General features: G+C 44.0%; 1 protein-coding gene across 3 annotated transcripts in view; it reads left to right on the top strand.

Moving 5' to 3' along the window:
- The window catches only part of Ccdc38 (coiled-coil domain containing 38), a 31,862-nt gene extending 11,948 nt beyond the window's left edge, over positions 1-19,914 (top strand). For all 3 annotated transcript variants that reach the window (XM_055627960.1, XM_055627962.1, XM_055627961.1), the window contains exons 5-12: positions 1,167-1,253; positions 3,076-3,133; positions 5,844-5,916; positions 9,561-9,712; positions 11,279-11,414; positions 16,668-16,873; positions 19,032-19,125; positions 19,679-19,914. In XM_055627960.1, coding sequence (XP_055483935.1) covers positions 1,167-1,253; positions 3,076-3,133; positions 5,844-5,916; positions 9,561-9,712; positions 11,279-11,414; positions 16,668-16,873; positions 19,032-19,125; positions 19,679-19,795 — 923 coding nt within the window. In that variant the 3' untranslated portion in view covers positions 19,796-19,914. The remainder of the gene's footprint in view (positions 1-1,166; positions 1,254-3,075; positions 3,134-5,843; positions 5,917-9,560; positions 9,713-11,278; positions 11,415-16,667; positions 16,874-19,031; positions 19,126-19,678) is intronic.
- The last annotated feature ends 224 nt before the right edge of the window (positions 19,915-20,138 follow it).

The raw sequence follows: 20,138 nt of genomic DNA on the forward strand, positions 1-20,138 counted from the left end.
AGGAAAACATCAATTTAGTGTGTATGACCTAGGAGTTTAACAAATAGAACAATATGTTGTGTTTTCAGATAGAAGAATTGATACTATAAAGTTGCCAATTTTTTTTTTGAAATAAATCTGTGTATTTGGTGGAGCTATAATAAAGTGCTGCTACCTAGGAGTTGAGCATCAGAGCAAAGAGGACTTTGTACCATGACCCTGAAGCTCATACAGAGAGATAAATGCTTTTAGCTTAAGACAGCGATGGGGTGGGTGAGTCACTAATACTTCTTTAAATAGGATCTATTTAAATATATTATAATTTTAGATGAAAATATGTGGTTAAATATTTAATCACGTGGTCTCAATAATTAGAACAGTGCTAGCTTGAGGGTGTCAGTAATGGAGCAGTAGTGATGGAGCCCATTACACAAACATTTCCTAAATGATCCAAGTGGAGCTGCATCAAAACAGAAAATTTTATTCCCAGCAACACTGCAGTAGCTAGGACCACACTCACTTCCTTCTTGAGAAAATTCTAAAATATTAGATAGATAGACATTGGTCATCAAGCACATAGCAAAGTTCTCCCTGGGAGAAGAAAAAAAAGCCTCACAGTGAGCATTAAGTTTCTCAGCTACTGCTTGAAGCATTTCCAAAATTCCATACAAGGACAGGAAGTCTAGAGGGAGCCCAGCTTACCTGAGCATTTACACCACAGAAATTGGCAAACTAACAATCAGGGAGAATTTGTTTTGCAGGGAGCTGCCTGTTAGGGACATCAGTGATGACACATGACCAAAGCTCATTAAATGATGTTGAGCAAGAGAACAAAAGAGAAGGAAGGACAGCAGCAATGTGTTTCCATGACAGTTTCAGATTTCGTCACCCTAGACTCCTCATCTAAATGGAGGATACTCAGAACCCAGTATCAGTAGCTGCAATGGGATTTCAGGAGCAGTAATGGATGGACGCTGGAGATGGGGCTCCCCTAGGCCGTAAATGATCTATTCTCCTCTCTCCTCCCTATGTCAGGGAGCAGTTCTCACCACTGCAGAGTGAGATTTTAGATTACAGGATCTCATTCTGCATCTCCACCCTTGGAAGCTTTGACATTAATTTGGCTTCACATTCCTTTCTCCCACAAACACTCTCCTCACTCCTTCCTCTTCATTTCCCATTTTTAGGTGTCTCATCAAGTAAAAGTGAGACCAGCGCCGAGTTGAACAAGAAAGCAACTTCAGGAAAGCTCCGTGGAAGTAAAGAGGAACAAGGTGAGAGCCAAGGCCTGTGACTGCAGTGACCAAGGCCTCCAAACTGCTGTGTGCTCACAAGGAAGCTCTGACGGAAAACAGAAAGTGATGCCCGCATCACCCCAGGCCCCGGGGAGCCAGGCATTCTGTTATCACAATATTATCACAAAGACGTGTCCAAGTGGACAAGAATTTCATCCCAAATGTCTCCCCAAATAGGCCTCGCCAGTCCTTTGGTTCAAGTCTGCCTTCTGTAATGACAGTCTCCTAACCCAGCCTGAGACGTAAGAGCAAGGGTAGACACTCTATCATAGTCAACCATGAGCACTTTCCATCACCACTGCACAATGGAGATTTGAACCCAGTGTTTTAGCATAGCTTGACTTGGAAATCAACACTTAAAAATAATCAAATACCATAGAAATATCCGAATTCATCTTCCCTTGAAAACCACCAGACCTGTTTCCTGTGGAGACAGTCTTTCCACTGGACCTGAAGTCCTGGCTTTAAGGATATTTCCGTGGGGACAGTCTTCCCTGTTAGGAAGGCTACTTTCCCTCCTGTGCCTGGCACCACCCAGTGGTCATCTGAGTTTATGATCACCAATACAGGCTGACTCTTAGGAGCCCTTTCCTCACTTGATCATAACACTAAGCAGTGGGTGTATTTGACGGTTGGGGCAAAAGCAGCACAATTTGCCTGCCCAGAAGTGACCATGATATCTAAGCCTCATGCCTGTGCATACAGCCAGCTAATTCAAAGTGGATTTCCCCCCATACTTACGAGGCAATTGGAGCCTACAAAACACGTATTTCTCCCTTTGGGTAGTCTGTGATAGTGGGTAGGGATGGAAGGAAGGATGGCTATCACTGGTGTCTTCTAAAATGTTGAGTATGAGTGTCACTCGATTTAAATAGCAACTCTTATAAATGGTTTCCATAATGTGTGCTTGGATACTATTCTGAAAGGGAAGACAGTATTGTATGAGCGACTCCATCCCTTTTTTCTTCTTCCCTTCCTTTTCCTTCATTCAATTCATATTTAAGAAAGGCATACAATGCCTTTCAGGCACTTTTAAAGACTCATTGTGCACAAAGACAAATGGAAGACAGTCCTGTACCCCAGCATCATGCACTACGACGAAGAAATTGGCAGAGTAAGGTTAGGCTGTGAGGGCTCTTTGTAAAAGACCCAGCATGTGATCCTGTACGTCTGTGTAGGCCAGGTCATAGTGGGGCTGGGTTTTGAGGAATGAGTAGGAGCCTACCAGGTAGAAGGTGGCAAGGATGAGGCCCACTGTTTATTCAAAGTCTAACAGGAAAAATAACAGGGAATCATAAAGGTGTCGGTATATCCTGGGTGGTAGATGGAGACTCTCGTGGCCAACACTGGCCTGGCTGTTAGTTTCGGGTGAGGGTTGGACCTGATCTTGAAGAACACACAGAAGCGGGGAAGCTAGGTCCAAAAGGCCCCCAGCTGGAAAGTAGGTCTCCCCACACGATGCTGAGAACAGAGGTGGGCATCCTTTCAAACACTGTGATTAGAAATAAATGTTGCTCATGTAGGGGAATCAGAACCATTGCTTACACCTCACCATTTTTGTCCCTCATTTGGTAATTTTCAGTAGTCAAGTCCCGCCCACCAGCTGTTTTTTCAGTTGGACACTTAAACTTGGAGTCCAATTTTAGTGGAATGAAAGAGCTCCATTTTCTCTATGATCACTATTTTTGTAACAAAATTGGGTTTTTGAAAAGAAAGGGCAGCAAAGTCTCATCTTTAAAGGGGTTCTCCTTTTTCTCTCCCATCACCAATGACGTGGACCTCACCTGGGCATTTTGAACAGGAACGGGACAGAAGAAATCTGCTTTTGGCATGGACGTTATACGGTCAACCATTTTCAAGTATGGTACAAACTTAATGAACTCTGATGAAAACTCTCTTTGGCCTTCCCCCAGCATAGAGACCTCGTCAGAGTCATTAGTGGCCAAGTCTGGGCACTCCTGAGATGCCCCAGAATTGTGCTCTCTTTGATAAGGACCCACCACCCCCAGTCACTGCAACCAGCACATCCCAGACCCTCTGGGTCACTCCTTCTAGCTGTTCTGCTAGCCTGGCCACCTGCAGAGTCACCCTCATTTACCTACTGCAGTAGGACCATAATGCGTTTTCTTTTCTTTTCTTTTCCTTTCTTTTCTTTCCTTTTTTTCTTTTCTGTTTCTTCCCTAACCTGATTGCTAACTCATGATTTCATAAATTGTTCACCGTCAGCCCTAGTTACCCAAGAGGTGCTCTGAGAAGATACATGACTGTCTGGGTCAAGCATGCTAGCCTCAAGGAAGGGTTCTGAGCCAAGACTGCCATATCTGGGACAATCACTGAGGGCCACAGAGACATTTGACTCTGAATTCCAGGGATCGTGGGTCAGCCCACTTCTGTGGCATTTAGCCCTTGCTATTTTTCTTTAAATCAAAATTTCATTTTTTGAGATCATTGTAGATTCAAATGCAGTTTTAAGAAGCAATATTGACTCTTGACCTAGTTTCCCACAACAGGAATCCCGTGCCAAACCGCAGTGTGATGCCACAGCCGGGGTATCAACCTTGGACCCAATCAAGTACAAAATGTCACCGCTGGATTCTTCATGTCTTTCATAGCCATGCCCGCCTCTTTATTCCCCTGGCAGCCACTACTCCGTTTGTTTCTCTGATGTTGTCATTGCAAGAATTTGACACAAGTAAAATCATGCAGTGTGTAATCTGGGTTTTAATAATAATTGCCAAGATAGCCAATCATGTTAGAGTGTGAGTAGCTGGTTCTCTTGTAGAGAAGTAAGTACTCTGTGCTCCGAACACTGTATGCTTGAACTCTCTATCTACTGAAGAATATCCACCTGGTTTCTAGTTTGGGGCTGTAATGAATAAAGCCACTGTAAGTATATTTGTTCAACTTAAAAATGTTTTATGTATCTGGCCTGCACGCGTATATTTGCCCCGTGAGCATGCGGTGCTCCCAGAGGTCAGAAGAAGCCATTGGGCCTTCCCTGGAACTGGAGTTAGGGACAGTTGTGAGTTACCATGTGGGTGTTCTGCAAAGGCACAAGCACTGCTACCTGCTGAGCTATCTCTTTAGCTCCTCACACGGCGTTCTGTGTGAAGACAGTTCTGAAGTCTCCGGATGAGTGTCTAGAATGCAGAACCAGGCTGTGCCATTTTACACCAGCAATGCAGAGGACATCTGTTTTCCCCAGCCTTTGCTCCATTGGGTGTGTGCGCGCGCGTGCGTGTGTGTGCATGCGTGTGCGTGTGCGTGTGCGTGTGCGTGTGTGTGTGTGTGTGTGTGTGTGCACTCTGTCTTCAGTGCCAGTGGAGGTCAGAAGAGGTACTGGATTCCTTGAAGCTGGACTTATAGGCAATCGTGAGCTGCCTGATGTAAGTGCTGGGAACCGAACTCGGGTTCTCTGAAAGTGTGTCCAGTGCTCTTTAACTGTTTCTTATTTTCACTCTTCCAATAGGTGCTAACCTCCCTCCCCTCCCTGCACTCAATTATTCACTTTTCTCTCCACTACAGCCATCTATCAACCTTCTTCTTTCCTTATTTCTGGTGTATTAAAATTTCGATTTATCTTTATATTATAAAAGATTTTTTCCAGAGCCAATTTCCAAGACACACATATTACTTTTTACCTACCCCCTTCTGAGTATGTGTGTGTGTGTGTGTGTGTGTGTGTGTAGCACATTATACATGTGGAGGTCAGAGAACAACTTTCATGATTCAGTTCTCTCCTTCCACCATGTAGGTTCAGAGTATCAGACTCAGATCATCAGGCTTGGTGGCAAATGCCTTCACTCCCTGACCAATCTTTTATAGGCCCAATGACATTATTCCTTAGGGTTTTATCTTATCATCACTTAGCCGAAGCGTCCACTCATGATTAGAAACTATTACAAAAAAGCAACTCTTTTCTTAAAGAGAGAGATAACTGTTTTACTAAAAAGCACTCAGAAGACTGTGTCAGTCATGAGTGAGTGCTGGAGCGCACATTTTGAACTCATGTGTTAATCCTCTTTGATGCTCACAAAATAGACATATGTTCCTTTAGAGAGAGCAAGCTAATTTTCAATGCCTCCCAGCCCCCAGGTCTATCCTGTAGGGTTTAGTGCCTCTGTATGGTCTCACGGCATGTGTAACTCTATCTGGGACTAAATATTATTTTCTCTTGCACAGTTGTGGGATTGTGGGTGAGCATTCCCATAAAATAATAAACAGTTTAGTGAAGAGAATTCTGTGATGAGGGCTGTGGAGGTGGTTCAGTGGTTAGAGAACTGGCTGCCTTGTGGAAGACCTGGGTTTGATTCCCAGCATCCATATGCTGGCTCACAACTTCCTGGAGCTCCCATCTAAGATGATCCAACCCCCTCCTCTGGCTTCCATGGATACCAGGCATGCACATGACAAGCTGACATACATGCGGACAAAACGCTCATACACATAAGTAAAAATTAAAGAAAGAAAGAACTCTGTAGTACGGTTTAAAGTCAGTTTAGGAACAAAGAGAAACACCATAACAGAAAACGACTCGGAAGTGATTCTCCTTACTCTTTTTCCTTGTAGTCCAGTTGAAGGCAAGAGCTCTGAGGACAGTCTGGATCGCATGGTGGAGGAGGAGCTGCTGGAGTTGGATCTGGTAACCACATTGTGTTTCTCAACGCCAGCTGTGTGGTCTACACATGCACCAATTTTTTCTGAGGCACTCTCTTCCAAACATATTGAATCAGCCATCTCTTGTAGGTTAGGGTGGCCTCCTACTTGCTGTATATCTGAGGATGACCTGGAGACCCCAAGCCTCCTGACTGCTTCCCAAGTGCTCAGATTACAAGCCTGCTCTGCCCTACCTGGCTTTCTGGCCTACAGTGTATGCTTCTCCTCTCTCGTTCTCAAAAGGGCTGACATACTATCTTTTGTTTTTTATAGATGGCTTGATGACAGATATTGGTAATATGCAGGATTTAAGAACAGTATCAAATCAATAAAACAAAACCCAAAGCAATAACAATAGCAACAACAAAATTCAAGGCCAGCTTGGGCTACATAGTGAGTTCTAGGCCAGCCTGAGGTACATAATGAGTCTTGGCATATGTGTGTGTGTTTGTGTGTGTGTGTGTGTGTACATGTGGAGGACAGAGCTGACACTGACTGTATCAATTAATTGCCAATCCACTTTATATACTGAAACCATGTTCCTCACTGAATCCAGAGCTCACTGATTTTTGGCCCCCTAGCCATCTTGCCTTGGGAATCCCCTAAATCTGCCTCCTAGCCACTAGGATTATGGAGGGTTGGGAGGGTTTGGGTCAGCTGTCACACTTACGCAGCCTTGACACATGTCCTCCACACTTTGATTCTCAGCACTGCACAGCATATGTTTTAGCCACTGAGCCAGTCCAGGATTTTGTTTTATTTTATTGGGTTGCAGAACCACAAATAGTCCTCTGGCAAAACACCCCATCATTGCTGCAAAACTGACTGCAGTCTTACCTCAATCTTAATGCAATCACAGAGCTTGGAAATGATCTTAAAAAGAAACAAAATCACCCCGCCAAACACAACCCATTACTATCCAGGACATACCTGACCCAGGTCATCCTGCTTTTAAAACTGTGCTCAAACACACGATTGCCTGTCTTAACACATCCAGTGTGCAATATAGCAGTGTTGACCATACACATTCTATTGTGTAGCAGATTCCACATCTTCTTCACCTTGCAGACCTGAAGCTCTGTGCCTGTCCAATACCCCTCCTCCAACCTCCAGCCCCTGACAACTATCTTTCCACATCCTGTTTCTAAGAGACTGGTTATTTAAATACCTACTTAAGTATTTAAATAAGTGGATTCTACACTTTGTGTGTGTGTGTGTGTGTGTGTGTGTGTGTGTGTGTGTGACTGGGATCTTTCATTTAGTATAACAACCCTCAAAGATCATTTAAATTATACCATAATGGGTCTGGGGAGTGAGCAAATAGGTACAGTGTGTTAGGTCTGAGCATGGCTGAAGGAGGACCCCAGACTCAAGCAGTATGTAAAAACAAAGAGCATTTATTCTGCAGTGAATACCAGCATGCTGGGGTCATCACCTTCACAAAATGGTGGCGACCCTAAGGGGAACTCACAGCCCCCCTTTAAAGCCAGAAAGGGGAATTTTTACTGTAGTTACATGACCTTGGTTGGTATTGGCTAGTGTCCATGGAGGCTATGTGACTCCCATTGGGACTGGCTGGCTCCTTGGAATTAAGTCCTCTCACAGTGCTTGCCTTGTGTGGTGGTTTGAGTAGATGTGGCCCCCATAGACTCACATATGCTTGGCCCACAGGGAGCGGCACTATTAGGAGGTGTGGCTTTGCTGGAGTAGATATGGCTTTGTTGGAGGAAGTGTGCCACTGGGGGTGGGCTTTGAAGTCTTGTAAGCTCAAGTCTAGCCAGTGTGTCTCAGTCTGTCCTTGATGACCTTGGGTCAAGATATAGAACTCTCGGCTACCTCTCCAGTACCATGTCTTTCTGCACACCGCCATGCTTCCCACCATGATGATAATGGACTAAACCTCTGACCTGTAAGCCGGCCCCAATTAAATTAAATTCTTTCTTTATAAGAGTTGTCGTGGGCATTGTTTCTCTTCATAGCAATAAAACCCTAAGACAAAAAACTAAGACACCTTGCAAGCATGAGGCCCCAATTTCCAGCCCCAGAACCCATTAAAAAAAAAAAAAAAAAAAAAAAGTCAGGCATGTTGCTGCATGCTTACAATCCTAGTAGCTGGGGAACAGCAACAGGCAGATCCCTAAAGGCTTGCTGGCCAGTCAGCCTGTCCTACTTGGTGATTTTCAGGCCTGCAAAAGATTCTGTCTCAAAAACACAAAACAACAACAAAGCAAAAAAACCAAGACAGAACAAACAAAACAAACAAAACCAAAAAGTGGTGGGCAGTGCCTGAGGAACCACATCTGAAGTTCTACAACCCTCAACAGTGTGGCCTGTGTACCTGCCTGCACACACACCTTTCTAACCACACAAATGTACTGTAGGCGAGGAGTTCTCCTTAAGACTGAAAGGTCCACAGTGTGTATGTACTGTATTCCCTTTACCCACCCACTTCTAAGCGTTTTTGTTGCCTCTGGGTCATGGCTGCTGTAAATAACGATGAACCCATGTATTAATATATAAGTCATCTTTCAAAACACTTGCTTTGGGACTGGAGAGATGGTTCAGAGGTTAAGAACGCTTCTGTTTGCTGCTCTTCCAGAGGTCCTAAGTTCAAGTCCCAGGAACCACATGGTGTCTCATCACCATCTATAATGAGATCTGGTGCCCTCTTCTGGCTTGCAGGAAGAATACCATGTACATAATAAATAAATCTTTAAAATGCTTACCTTAAGTAATATTTATTCTGTTGTTTTGTTTTGTTGTTGTTTTTGTTTTTCAAGACAGGGTTTCTCTTTGTAGCCTTGGCTGTCCTGGAACTTCATTCTGTAGCCCAGGCTGGTAACTCACAGTGATCCACCTGCTTCTACATCCCTAAGTGCTGGAATCGAAGGTGTGTGCCACCATGCCTGGCACATGTGTTCTTAAAAAGGCAGGGCATATGAAATAATTAGTACTGAGAGGAAATGAACTGAATCAGTTTCCTATCTCTCCCTCTCATCTTTTCTTTTCCCCCTTTTCTGCCCTCCACTCTTCTCCTGATACAGCTTTTCTTATTTTCCCCTCCCCTTTTTCCTCTTTAATATTTTCCCATCTCTTCCTGTACCCCAAATCATCTGTTTCTATTTGCCATCTCTCCCTGAACCAGGTGTGGCTCCCTTACAATTCTATCTCCCCCATACACAAAATAGCAGCATGGACTCAGGACATTTTCAAGAGACCATTTGTGTTGTGAGTGTGGTCCCAGCTATTGCTGGGGAGTGTGGAAACACCGCTGTGGACCTTGTGATGTCTTTTGGGGATAGGGCAGTGGAAGGAAATTAGGTCATTGCGGGTGTGCTCTTGAAAGGGAATCGGGGTCAGTGGTGTCTTCCTCTCTCTTTTCCTCTTGGCTAAGATGAAGTGAATAGGCCTCCACCATGTGATCCTGTCATTAGGGTACTGTGCCAGCATATGTGTATGATAGTCCCAGAGCAGAAATAATCAGTTCCTCCTTAAAAGCTGATTTTTTTCCTCAAGTAGTTTGCCACGTGCATGGAGAGCTAATGAGCATGACAGCTCCCTCCCTATACTGTCTAGACAAGTCACAGGAGCATAACAGTCAGACACTTCTCTTCCCTGTTGATTGATTAGATGCCGGAGCTTTACTTCAAGGAGCCAGAGGAGTTACTGAAGGTCCTCATGGAGCTGGAAGAGCAGAATCTCACCTTGGTCCAATATTCCCAAGATGTAGATGAGAATCTCGAAGATGTCAACAAAAGAGAAAAAGTTATACAGGATAAGATGTGAGTACTTGCCTCCTGGTCAACAGGTACCAACCAGAGGCCACATCCAACTCACTCATGAGGTCTCTTTTCCAGGTGTAGCTGGGGTTCTAATCAATGATTTACTTGATGGGCAGAAAGGTAGACTTTACATTTGTATAGATAAGGCTGGTCCTAGTTTAATTTTCTTCCTGCTTCCTCTGACTTGTTGAAGTCTTTCTCTAGCTGGAGTTGTTGAAATGGCACCCATTGCCTTCATTTGCTCCAGGACAGCTGTCACCTGGCTAGCTGTCACCACCTAGATTGAGTGGGTGTGAATCTCAGCAAAATGACTTTCTGTGATTTAATACCATATCATTTCATAATGTATCTATCAGTGTACCCCAGTGCAGAGGAGACTAGCATCACAGAGTACCTCTACCATAAGATTACAGTTTTGAGAAGAGCTGTAGATTACAGAGAATAAAGCTTTGTAGCCAGTCCTTTACCAAATGTGTAGACTTGTTTGGAACAGTTGTCTGGGTCAGAAGATGGCAAACTTTTTAAGCAATAGGTCAAACTACACTTAACTTCAGAACCAATTAATCTACCCAGACAGCAAGAACCTGAGAACAGTCAGTGCTTCCCAGCAAACTTCACTGTGCCCTCAGTTTCCTCCCCCAGCCTCGATTCTCCAAACGGGGTGGACACGTTCAGGAGGGAACGCGATCTGTGTCCAAATCTTTCTTTCAAGATTACTTTTAAAACACAGACTCTGGAGGCAAGCTAGGCCCGAGGCTATTCTGATGGTCACCCAGAGCTGAGGGTACTCACAGGATAGACACACACAGCTTGGGGTCCTGATGGCTATACCCGGCTGCTTTCTGTTTGGAGTCTTGAGGGGAAGCCCAATAGCAGAGAAAGGGAAGAAAATGTTTTCTAGTGGAAGTTAAAACCTGCTTGTAAGCATTTATTTGCCCCGTTATAGACAACAGGGGATACGACAATTATTGAACAAGCGTGAGGATGTGAGTGCAAATCCCGGAACTTGCATAAAAACCAGACACAGTAATGCACATCTGTGATCCTGGTGCTCCTTATGGGAGGCAGGGACGAGAGTGTCCAGAAGGCCATGGGCCAGACAGCCTGGCATTTGCTTCAGTGAACAAAAACAAAACAGAAACCCTGGGCCACTGGACGCTTCAGTGGGTAAAGGGGCTGGCTGCCAAATTTGAGTTGAATCCCTTGAATCCACAGGGTAGCAGAAGAGAGACAACGCCTCCAAGTTGTCTCTGACTTCCCCATACAACATAGCATTCACCCCAACTGAAACAAACAAACAAGCAAGCAAACAAACAAACAAACATTTTGGAAGAAGGCCTGTGGTAGAAAGTGAGACTCAACAGCTGAGGTTGTCTGTCCTCTTGACCCCCATGCGTGCATGGCAAGAGCCCTCCTGCTGCCCCCACCCCACCCCCCGCCACACACACACAAGGTATGACTTCCTGTGTGGCTGCAGGGTGCCAGATGCTGACATGTGCCCAGCAAGAGGACTCAGTCCCTCGACCTTGAGTTACAGACAAGGGTCCCCCCTTACTTTTGCAATAGAAACAACAACATCGAGTTCCTGCTGGAGCACAAGCAGATGCTTATGGTGAACTGTGAACGAGAGGAGGAAAAGGCGGCGGAGCTGGAGCTGAGGTCCAGACTCTTCAGTTTTGGAGAATTCAATTCGGATGCTCAGGTACACCTTTAGCCTGTAGTGGCTGTTTTGTCTCCTGGTAATAATTTGGCTTCCCTGTGTGCCTAGCACCTGATAGGGGAATTTAAGGCAAGCCACAAACTGTTGACAGGGGTGGAAAACCAGCTTGGAATTTTTCTGTCAACATGAGTCAATTTCCTCAATAGGAGCCATTCACGTGCCCTTGGGGTTCCCGTGAAATGTTCTAGTTATTTCAAACTGCCTTTGTTTGTCAGTGTGTGTTTGCACGAAACATTTCACTGCCTTTGATCATTCCGGTGGCAATTCAAGTAACCAGTCAGTAACAGACGATGCAGCGAGCCCACCCACTTCATGCTGAATGGGACATTTGCCCAAGCCCCAAGCCTAGGCTATGTGTCACCTTCTTTTGGCCTAAATCAATGGGCTCATTTCCTGGCACCTGTGACACGTCCTAATACCCTTATTTTTTGACAAGTTCATCTTTCCCAGCTGCATGCAAACCCCTCCACACAGGGACTATCCTAGCTTCCTGCTTGTGAGCTCAACACAGTGGCCATAGTGTCAGTGCTCAATAAATGTTTGTTGAATGAATGATCAGATTAGTTTGCAGGTCCACAAGGAACTCCAACAACCATTGGTTTGTTGGGAAAAGCTCAAGTGAAATAAGAATCCAAAGCCGCTCCATTGGGGCTAGCATCACACTTAAGGCTGTGAACCTGACTTTCAGACAGAGGTAGAGTGAAGGAATGGGCTGCATTAGAGAACAAGTGACCACCCTGGCCTACCTACAGATGGGGCAGGGTTACTGAAAGCAAAAGCTGTTTATGGGTGTCATGCACATGCATGTTTTAAAGTATGACAGCATGCTGTCTTGGCAGCGATGGCAGGAAGTGTGTTGGTTGTAACAGTTCAGCTCTTCATTTTTGTTTTTATCAGCCATTTCTTTTTCTCACTGAGCTACCACACACATAAACTTTGCCAACTAACCATCCTGAGTGTGCATTAAGTACATTCACGTAGCGTCACTGTTACCACGGTCTATTTGAAAAACTTTTCCATCATCACTTCAGCATGAAATTTAACATCTTGGCCGTTTTTTCTGGAATGTACAGTTTGGTGGTGTTAAATACATTCATGTTGTTTTGCAACCAATCTCTAGAATGCCTTTCATTTTGTACAAGAAAAGCTGCTCATCCATTAAACATGAACTTCCTGGCCCTTCACCCCAGTATCTGCGTTCTGTCTCTTTGAGCTTGAGTCTTCTACATATCGCGTGTAAATGGGTATGTGCAATATATGCCCTTTAATGTCTCGCTCGTGTCACGCTGTGGCATGTATCAGAATTTTGCCCATTGAGAGACTGAATCATATTCCATCCTATGTACTGTCCTTTGACTCATTCATCTACTGATGGATATGGGTTATTTCTAGCCTTCAACTCTTACATAGTTCTGAAGCTGCCGAACCTGTAAAATATAAGATAAATTATCTGTGATATGGAATGGTATCCCCATTGCAATAAAACCCCTTTAATTTCAGCTTAGGGCAACTGAAGAAAAAAAAAAAAAAAAAAAGAAAGAAAAGCATCTTCAACACTTTTTAAAACATTGAGTCAGCTAAGAGAAGGGAGAATCTAGTTTGTGAAAGGCCCAGGGCTCAATGCCCAGATGGTATGAGAACACAGAATTGGTTGAAAACTTCTTAAGATTATCTATAAAATATCAGTCACAAGTATAAATTTGGTGTTCATGCACAACTTGCAGGCATTCTCTGGAGCATGGGGTTAATAACTCGTGGTCTTCCAAAACTATGAAGTGTGGGATATGGAAAGGGGGGAGAACCCCAAAAGTTAGGAGAAACACTTTTGTTGGTGGTATTTCCGGGTTTTGTTTTTGTTGTTTGTTTTTGAGGCACGATCTCATTATCTAAAGCTGGGTTCACACTCACCGAGTAGCAGAGAATGGCCTTGAATTTCTCCTCCTACACCTCACTTTGGAGGCTGGGATTAGAAGCATGGGCCACCATATCCAGTGTCTTGCAGTTCTGGGGGTGCCTCACATGCTAGACAAGCACTGACTGGGTGCTTCTCAGCCTTCCTAACACTGTGACGCTTGTGGTGACCCCCAACTATAAGATTATTTTTGTTTCTACTTCAAAACTGTAATTTTGCTCCTCTATGTAAAAAAATCTGATATGCAGGATATCTCCCATGTGACCCTGTGAAAGGCTCATTCAACACCCTCCCCCAAAAGGATTGAGACCCACAGGTTAAGAAACAGGAAATTAAACCAATTAAGCTGCACCTCCCCAGACTCACAGAAAGTATTATATTCTTAGTTTTTCTGTTTTCTCGACCCAGTTTTCTCAAAACATAATCCTTTATGAATAAACATCCATCCCTAATTTTTAAATTCCCTGCCCTTGGCCTTCAGAATTATTGAGGACTACATAACATATCTAATTTTGATATCCATAAATAATTAGGGACTTCAAACCTATAGCAATAAAATAAGTATTTTTATTCTTTCAAAGCCTCCACAATTATAGATCCCTTATTCAGTTTCTTAAAATTTTCCTGATTCAGTATTTTTAAAATAAAAATTTCACCTCCAGAATAACGTAGCATGGAAAACACGTAAGTTGTAAGTTTACCTCTTGAGGACTCTTAAAGTGAACACGGACCCAGCAGGCCACAGAGCGGGAATAAACTGACACCTACCTGAGCGCCATCCCAGCCTCCCCACCCTTCAAAGGTGATCATTGTTCTGACTTCCGCACCATGAATTAGTTTTGCTGTTTTGAACTTTATAGACACAGAATTATGTCCCGTGTCTGCTTGCGGAATTCATCCACGTGGTTTTCAGGAGCACCGGTTTTTGTTTTGTTTTGTTTTTTTTTTTTTTTTTTTTTTTTTTTTTTTTTTTTTTTTTTTTTTTTGTGACCTTGGTTTGGAATGTTTGCTGGCCCACTGTGCAGTTTTCTGAATGTGTTCATCGCCGGCTTTCTGTGTGCGCATGCGCAAACAGGTAACGCTAACAGTTCAGAGGGCAAGTGTATAGTCAGTCCACCACAGAAGGAGACATGGATTGGGGTACAGACTCCTTGGAAAGAACTGTGATGACATCCACACAGCCCTGCAGTTTGAAATACTGCTCTGGTCCCATCAGAATCCCGTTCCGTCACCTTGAGTGCAGGCACTGTACGTCATCCTGGTACCCAGTCTTGGGTCCATCTTCCTACCTACTGGCCCTTGTAAACTCAGCCTGCTGCCTGGGCAGCCAATCTGAGTAGCTCCTTCCCCCAACTCACTCTGGCCTGAGCCCGCCCTCTAGTGGCACTTTAAAGGACACGCTGCACATCTCTCATGTCGCTCGTTGGCCTCAGCCTGGATCGCAGATCCCATTTTCATAAGCCATCTTTTCATTTCCTTCTCTTAGTTCCTAATCTGTTCTTATATTTTCTTTTCTTGTTTGATGAGGGAACCTAAAAGACAAAATACGAAAATACGCCATCGAGAGTGTCTATCTGTCCATCCCCAGCTCTCAGTGTTCAAGTCTCTTTCAGAAACTTCTATCAAAATGGTCATTTTCTGCTCAGCCTTTCTTAAAACTAGCATTAAATACTTGAAATTCCCATGCACATTAGAGCAAGATCATTTTTTCTTCTTCTTTGACTTCCTCCTTCTCCTTCCTTTTCCCTCCTCCTCCTTCTTCAAGATAGGATGGCTCTATCTCATTCTACCCAGCTGGCCTAGCCTAGGTTGACCCACACTCATGGCAATGCTGTCCCAGCCTGTGCTAGGATTAGACATGAGCCGCATCCTTCGGCAAGACTTGTTTGTTTGTTGTTTGTTTTTAATATGCAGTGTATTGCCTCTGTTGGTGGGGCACTTCTGACTTTTATATGTTCCTGCCCTTTAGCTGTCTCCAAGGCCTCTAAGTAGAAATGTGTGAGTTTATAAATAGTAAACAAAGTAAGTGCTATGTTAGGGGGGAAAACTTTATGGCAAGTAGGATTTATGGTTTTCTTTTGTATTTTATATTTCTCTACGTTTTCTTTAAAAAAGAAGGACTGGTCTTTTACTGTAAATGGAAACAGTAAATAATTAGAAAGGGAGAAACCAGAAGCTTTGTAATCAGCAGGATCTTTGGAACATTTGTTAAAGCAGGAGATGGGAGCCACAAACTGTTGGAAGTCACACACCCTTTAAGGGATGGTGGCTCTGTAAGACACTTGTGGTTCCGGGATGGGTCTCCCCTGTGCTGGGAGTCACATAGGCCTTCGGTGTGTTTTTCTTGACTTTATGGTGATTCTCATCTTCCTGAGCAGAAGAATGCAGCCCTGAGGCAGGACCCTACATGGAAATCGATTCATTTGCTGAGAAGTTTATTGAGTTCCTCTTGGTGAATATCAGCCATCCAGTGGAGATAGAGGATGGCCCTTTACATACCCTGCATTACGTTATCTACCAGCTCAACAGACGCAACAGCAAGAAAACAGTACAGTGGTGAGGTACAGGGACCTGCGGGCTTCGGCCTAAGTTCTCTTTAGACTAGACTTAGAGGAATAGCTTCCCTGTGAAGATCACTAAAACTAAACTCCTAAAAGGCTCTGTTGGGTCAGCTCAGGGATCTGTTTGTACACATATTTCTCTGAAAGAATGCACTCATTTATTCAGCAAACATTTATTAAGTGTGTAGCTATGTGCAAGGCACTGTTTTATGTAGTATGGTGGAAGCATAAGGCGTGCCCCTACCCTCCAGCATCCCCTCAAGAAGGGGACTGAGCACATACACAAACAGCTACCATGTAACATTATAGACTTTAGTGAGTACAGTGCAGTAACAAAAAATGTGGAAGGAACGCATCATACCATTGTTGGTGCAAAGTGATTTGAAATGTGCATTTTATCTGCACTTGGAACATGGAGAAAATCTGGTCCACAGAAACATCTGAGCCAAAAGATAGTCTTATAATTACTTTACACAAATAGTTACATAGACTAGATATTTTAGCACAATCCAAGGTGTCAGCATAGTAACGATCTGACATAAATTACAATACAAATATCCCATGCTATGTGATCTCACTGATGTCTTTGCAAGAAGCATCTGGGGAGCTGGAGCATTCAGGCCTTGGGTTCTATCCCCAGCACTAAATAATAATGGCTCTTAAAGGACTTTGCATTGTAACACAGTAGGATGACTTTTACATCTGTTGACAGTGAGCCATGATGCAGTGGTGGGATGTTTTCTGCTTTCTTCTTGAGCTCAGGAAAAGCTAATAGAGTCACTCAGTAAAAAGATTAATCAAGTCTACAGAGTCTGCATCGGAGATGCTGAGGTTGGCAGCCTGACCCCCATTCAAAAGCTGGTCAAAGTAGAGTCTCGCCTGGCGGAGCTGAGCGACCTCATCGACTCCATTCCCAAAGAAAGCATGGAAGCCATCGAAAGGATGAAACAAAAGGAGCGTCGGCAGAAGTACGTGACAGCCTCCCCAGTAGAGTGAATGGCTTGAGTGGCTCTGTTCTGCATAGATCCTGCTCCACTGTTAGCTGTCCCTATGTGGCAGGCACTGCAGAATGGGGTTGCGCTGGAGGGCTCAACCCATCCCTGCCCTCCCACAGAGAATATTCTTACGAAAAAAGCGTGTTACTGTGACTACAGGTAATGAGCACTGCGAACCAAAGGAGCTCGGCAAAGAGTTTAATAGGGACAACTGACCTAACTGGGATGGCTGTGGCGAATGGAGGGGATCTCAAGTCCTGAGAGCATTCCTCAAGGACTGTCATGTGCAGGAACTGTACTGTGGCAAAGGTCCCATCATTAGAAGGCCACAGGGCAACTCGGTCTATGAAGGCTTGATGTTCAGAGGTACATGAGGGTTCCTCTCCCAACCAACCCTCCCCCCCTCCCCGTAACACTTAGCTTGCACTCACACCCCCATTCATTTATTCCCACAGAGAGCCTTACATGACTGTCATCCCTGAAACCTCACTCTCCCACATTTTACAGGTTAAATAAAGATTTTGTTTTGTTTTGTTTTGTTTTTAAGACAGGGGTTCTCTGTGTAGCCTTGGCTGTCCTGGACTCACTTTGTAGACCAGGCTGGCCTCGAACTCACAGAGATCTGCCTGCCTCTGCCTCACAGGGCACTGGGATTACAGGCGTGCGACACCATACCCAGCTAAGTAAAGATTTTTATAGGTATTTTGTTTGGAACAATTATCACTATAGCATGGTTAATACTATCACATGACACATAGACAATGCTGGTAAGTGAAATGATATTAACGTTCTAGCAAAGGAAAACATTGAGGCACACGAGCACTGTGGCTCCAGGAACGGGTAGGAAGCCTGCCTGCCTGCCCTTTTAGCTACAACTACTGTAACCTAAAGGAGGAAGCACCTGTCTAGTCCATTTCATAATGTTAAAAAAATAAAAAGAGGCTGTCATCACAATTACTTCACAGGGCTGGTGTATCAAATAACCAACGTAAAAGCACTGAATATGTCTGAAACATACCAGCCATTAACACTGTTACATTACTGATGCACGGAGATTATTTCACTCATGTAAAAATGAAGGCAACTCAAGATGGCTCTTACAGAACATAAAGCAGACTTAATCTGAGAGGAGGGCTCCTTCCAGATGACCTCAGGCTTTATGGTAGCAAACAGAGTGCAATTACAACTTATTTTCAACAGTAATATGCATCCAGTTCATCTTCAAAATGACTTTTTCTCCATGGTTTGGAGCAGTGGCTCTCAACCTTCCTAATGCTGAGAGCGTTCAATACAGCTCATGTTGTGGTGACCCTCAACCATAAAGTTACTTTCATTGCTTCTTCACAGCTGAACTTTGCTAGTTATGAAGCGTAATGTAAATATCTGACATGGTGCAGGTTATCTGTAACCCGTGAAAGGGCCATTGATCCTGAAGGGGTCATGACACACAGGTTGAAAACTGCTGATACAGAGGCACCTGAGCACCCAACTCTGCACAAACAGACTTCAGTAAACATCACCGTTCCCTGAAAACCCTACACTGGGACATACATCACTCACCAGCTTGTCAGAGCCAAGGCTTACACTGAAAGACAAGACAAACGGCACGTGTTGGTCTTAAATTGAAAGCGACATGCCAAGTGATCTGAGCAGCATGTGGCAACAGGGTGATGTGCGCACTTTCCCTACAGACACTTCAGAGACAGGTCAGGGAGGTGGCTGGGAAGTAACGTGGCTGTTTATAGAAAGTGCTTTGGTGGGATGGAGAGAGAGGAGGCACTTCTCCAACATAGTGAAATTAAATGTCTTACCACTGCCTGAATAGTTAAAAGCCATCATTATGGCTTCTTTTTTCCTCTCCCGGTTTTCTGAGATAGGGGTTCTCTGTGTAACAACTCTGGCTGTCCTGTCACTTGTTCTGTAGACCAGGCTGGCCTCAAACTCACAAAGATCCTTGAGCCTCTGCTACCCGAGTGCTGGAATTAACGGCATGCAACACCACTACCTGGCCTTTATGGGAATATTATTCTTGGATAGTTTGCTACCAAACAATAATGAAGCTGTTTTACTTCATATGAATTTCTAATTCTAATTCATTTCTAATAAGAATGTTCCTTCTTCCCTACTACAGGCTACGTGAAGAGAAGCTGAAAGAAAAGCAAAGACACCAGGAGGAGCGGCTAAGAGCTGCTCTGGAAAGAGCCGTTGCACAGCCCAAGAAGAAGGTTTGTGTTCTGCCATTATGGGTCCCTGTCCCTGTTCAGTCCAACGGCATGTCCAGCCAGAAAGGCTGTCCCTTGAGAAATACACTGGGCATTCAGACCTCACCATCAACAGAATGGGGTTCTTCCCTAAGTTACAAAGCACAAGGCAAAGGGAGGGTACTGTGCAGAAGGGAGAGGCATGGATCACAGGTTTCTTAAAGCCTCCTGATGCAAACACTTTCAAGAGCCAACAAAAACACTGATGTCTAAAATGATCTCAAAATTGGCTCAACAAAGCATCCTCTCGTAACCATAAAGGAACTCAATGTTAGCGTCCACCACAGTGCTTTCTAGGATGGCCTTACCTGAGCCACAGGCTACTGGATGAGAAGCCAGCTGCTGCCTTCTGTATACTACGGGTGCTCAACTTGCCAAGCATACTGGACATCTACTCGGTTATACCAATCCCCTGTAACTGTATTTACTATTTTAAAACATTTGATTCATGTAAAAATCCAAGGTAATATTGACATGATACATATTGCAATAAAAAAGTTATGCTTTCCTGTTTCAGGTGGGAAGACGACTTATCTACCGCTCGAAACCTCCATCTGCAGGCAAGCAGGAGCTACTCTTAGTCAGTGATACAAGAACAAAATCACAGGAGGAAGAGTACTTTTTTGGACCATGAAGACACTCTATTAGCAAATGTTTTATGTAGATGTTGGATTTCAGTGATGCAACATTGTCCTAACAAATTTCGGGAAGGCAGGCCTTTATCCAGAAGTTTATAGAAGGAATGACAACTGTTTCCTTATGCTAAAACTCTCTGTAATGCATTAGTACCATTCCATGAGATAAGCAATATTATAAGTTGTCCCTGTTGGATACACACACCCAGTCAATTTATTGATACAATGACAAAGAGTGACTTACAGTAGAATGGTCTCCTTCAAAGCATGAAAATTTTGTGTTTTCTAAAGCAGTAAGAAAGTTCACAGCTTTGAATATAATTTTTAAAATGTTATTAGTAC

This window comes from Psammomys obesus, unplaced genomic scaffold (genome assembly GCF_907164565.1).
Source record: "Psammomys obesus unplaced genomic scaffold, mPsaObe1.curated_primary_1811, whole genome shotgun sequence".
Classification (NCBI taxonomy): Eukaryota; Metazoa; Chordata; class Mammalia; order Rodentia; family Muridae; genus Psammomys; species Psammomys obesus.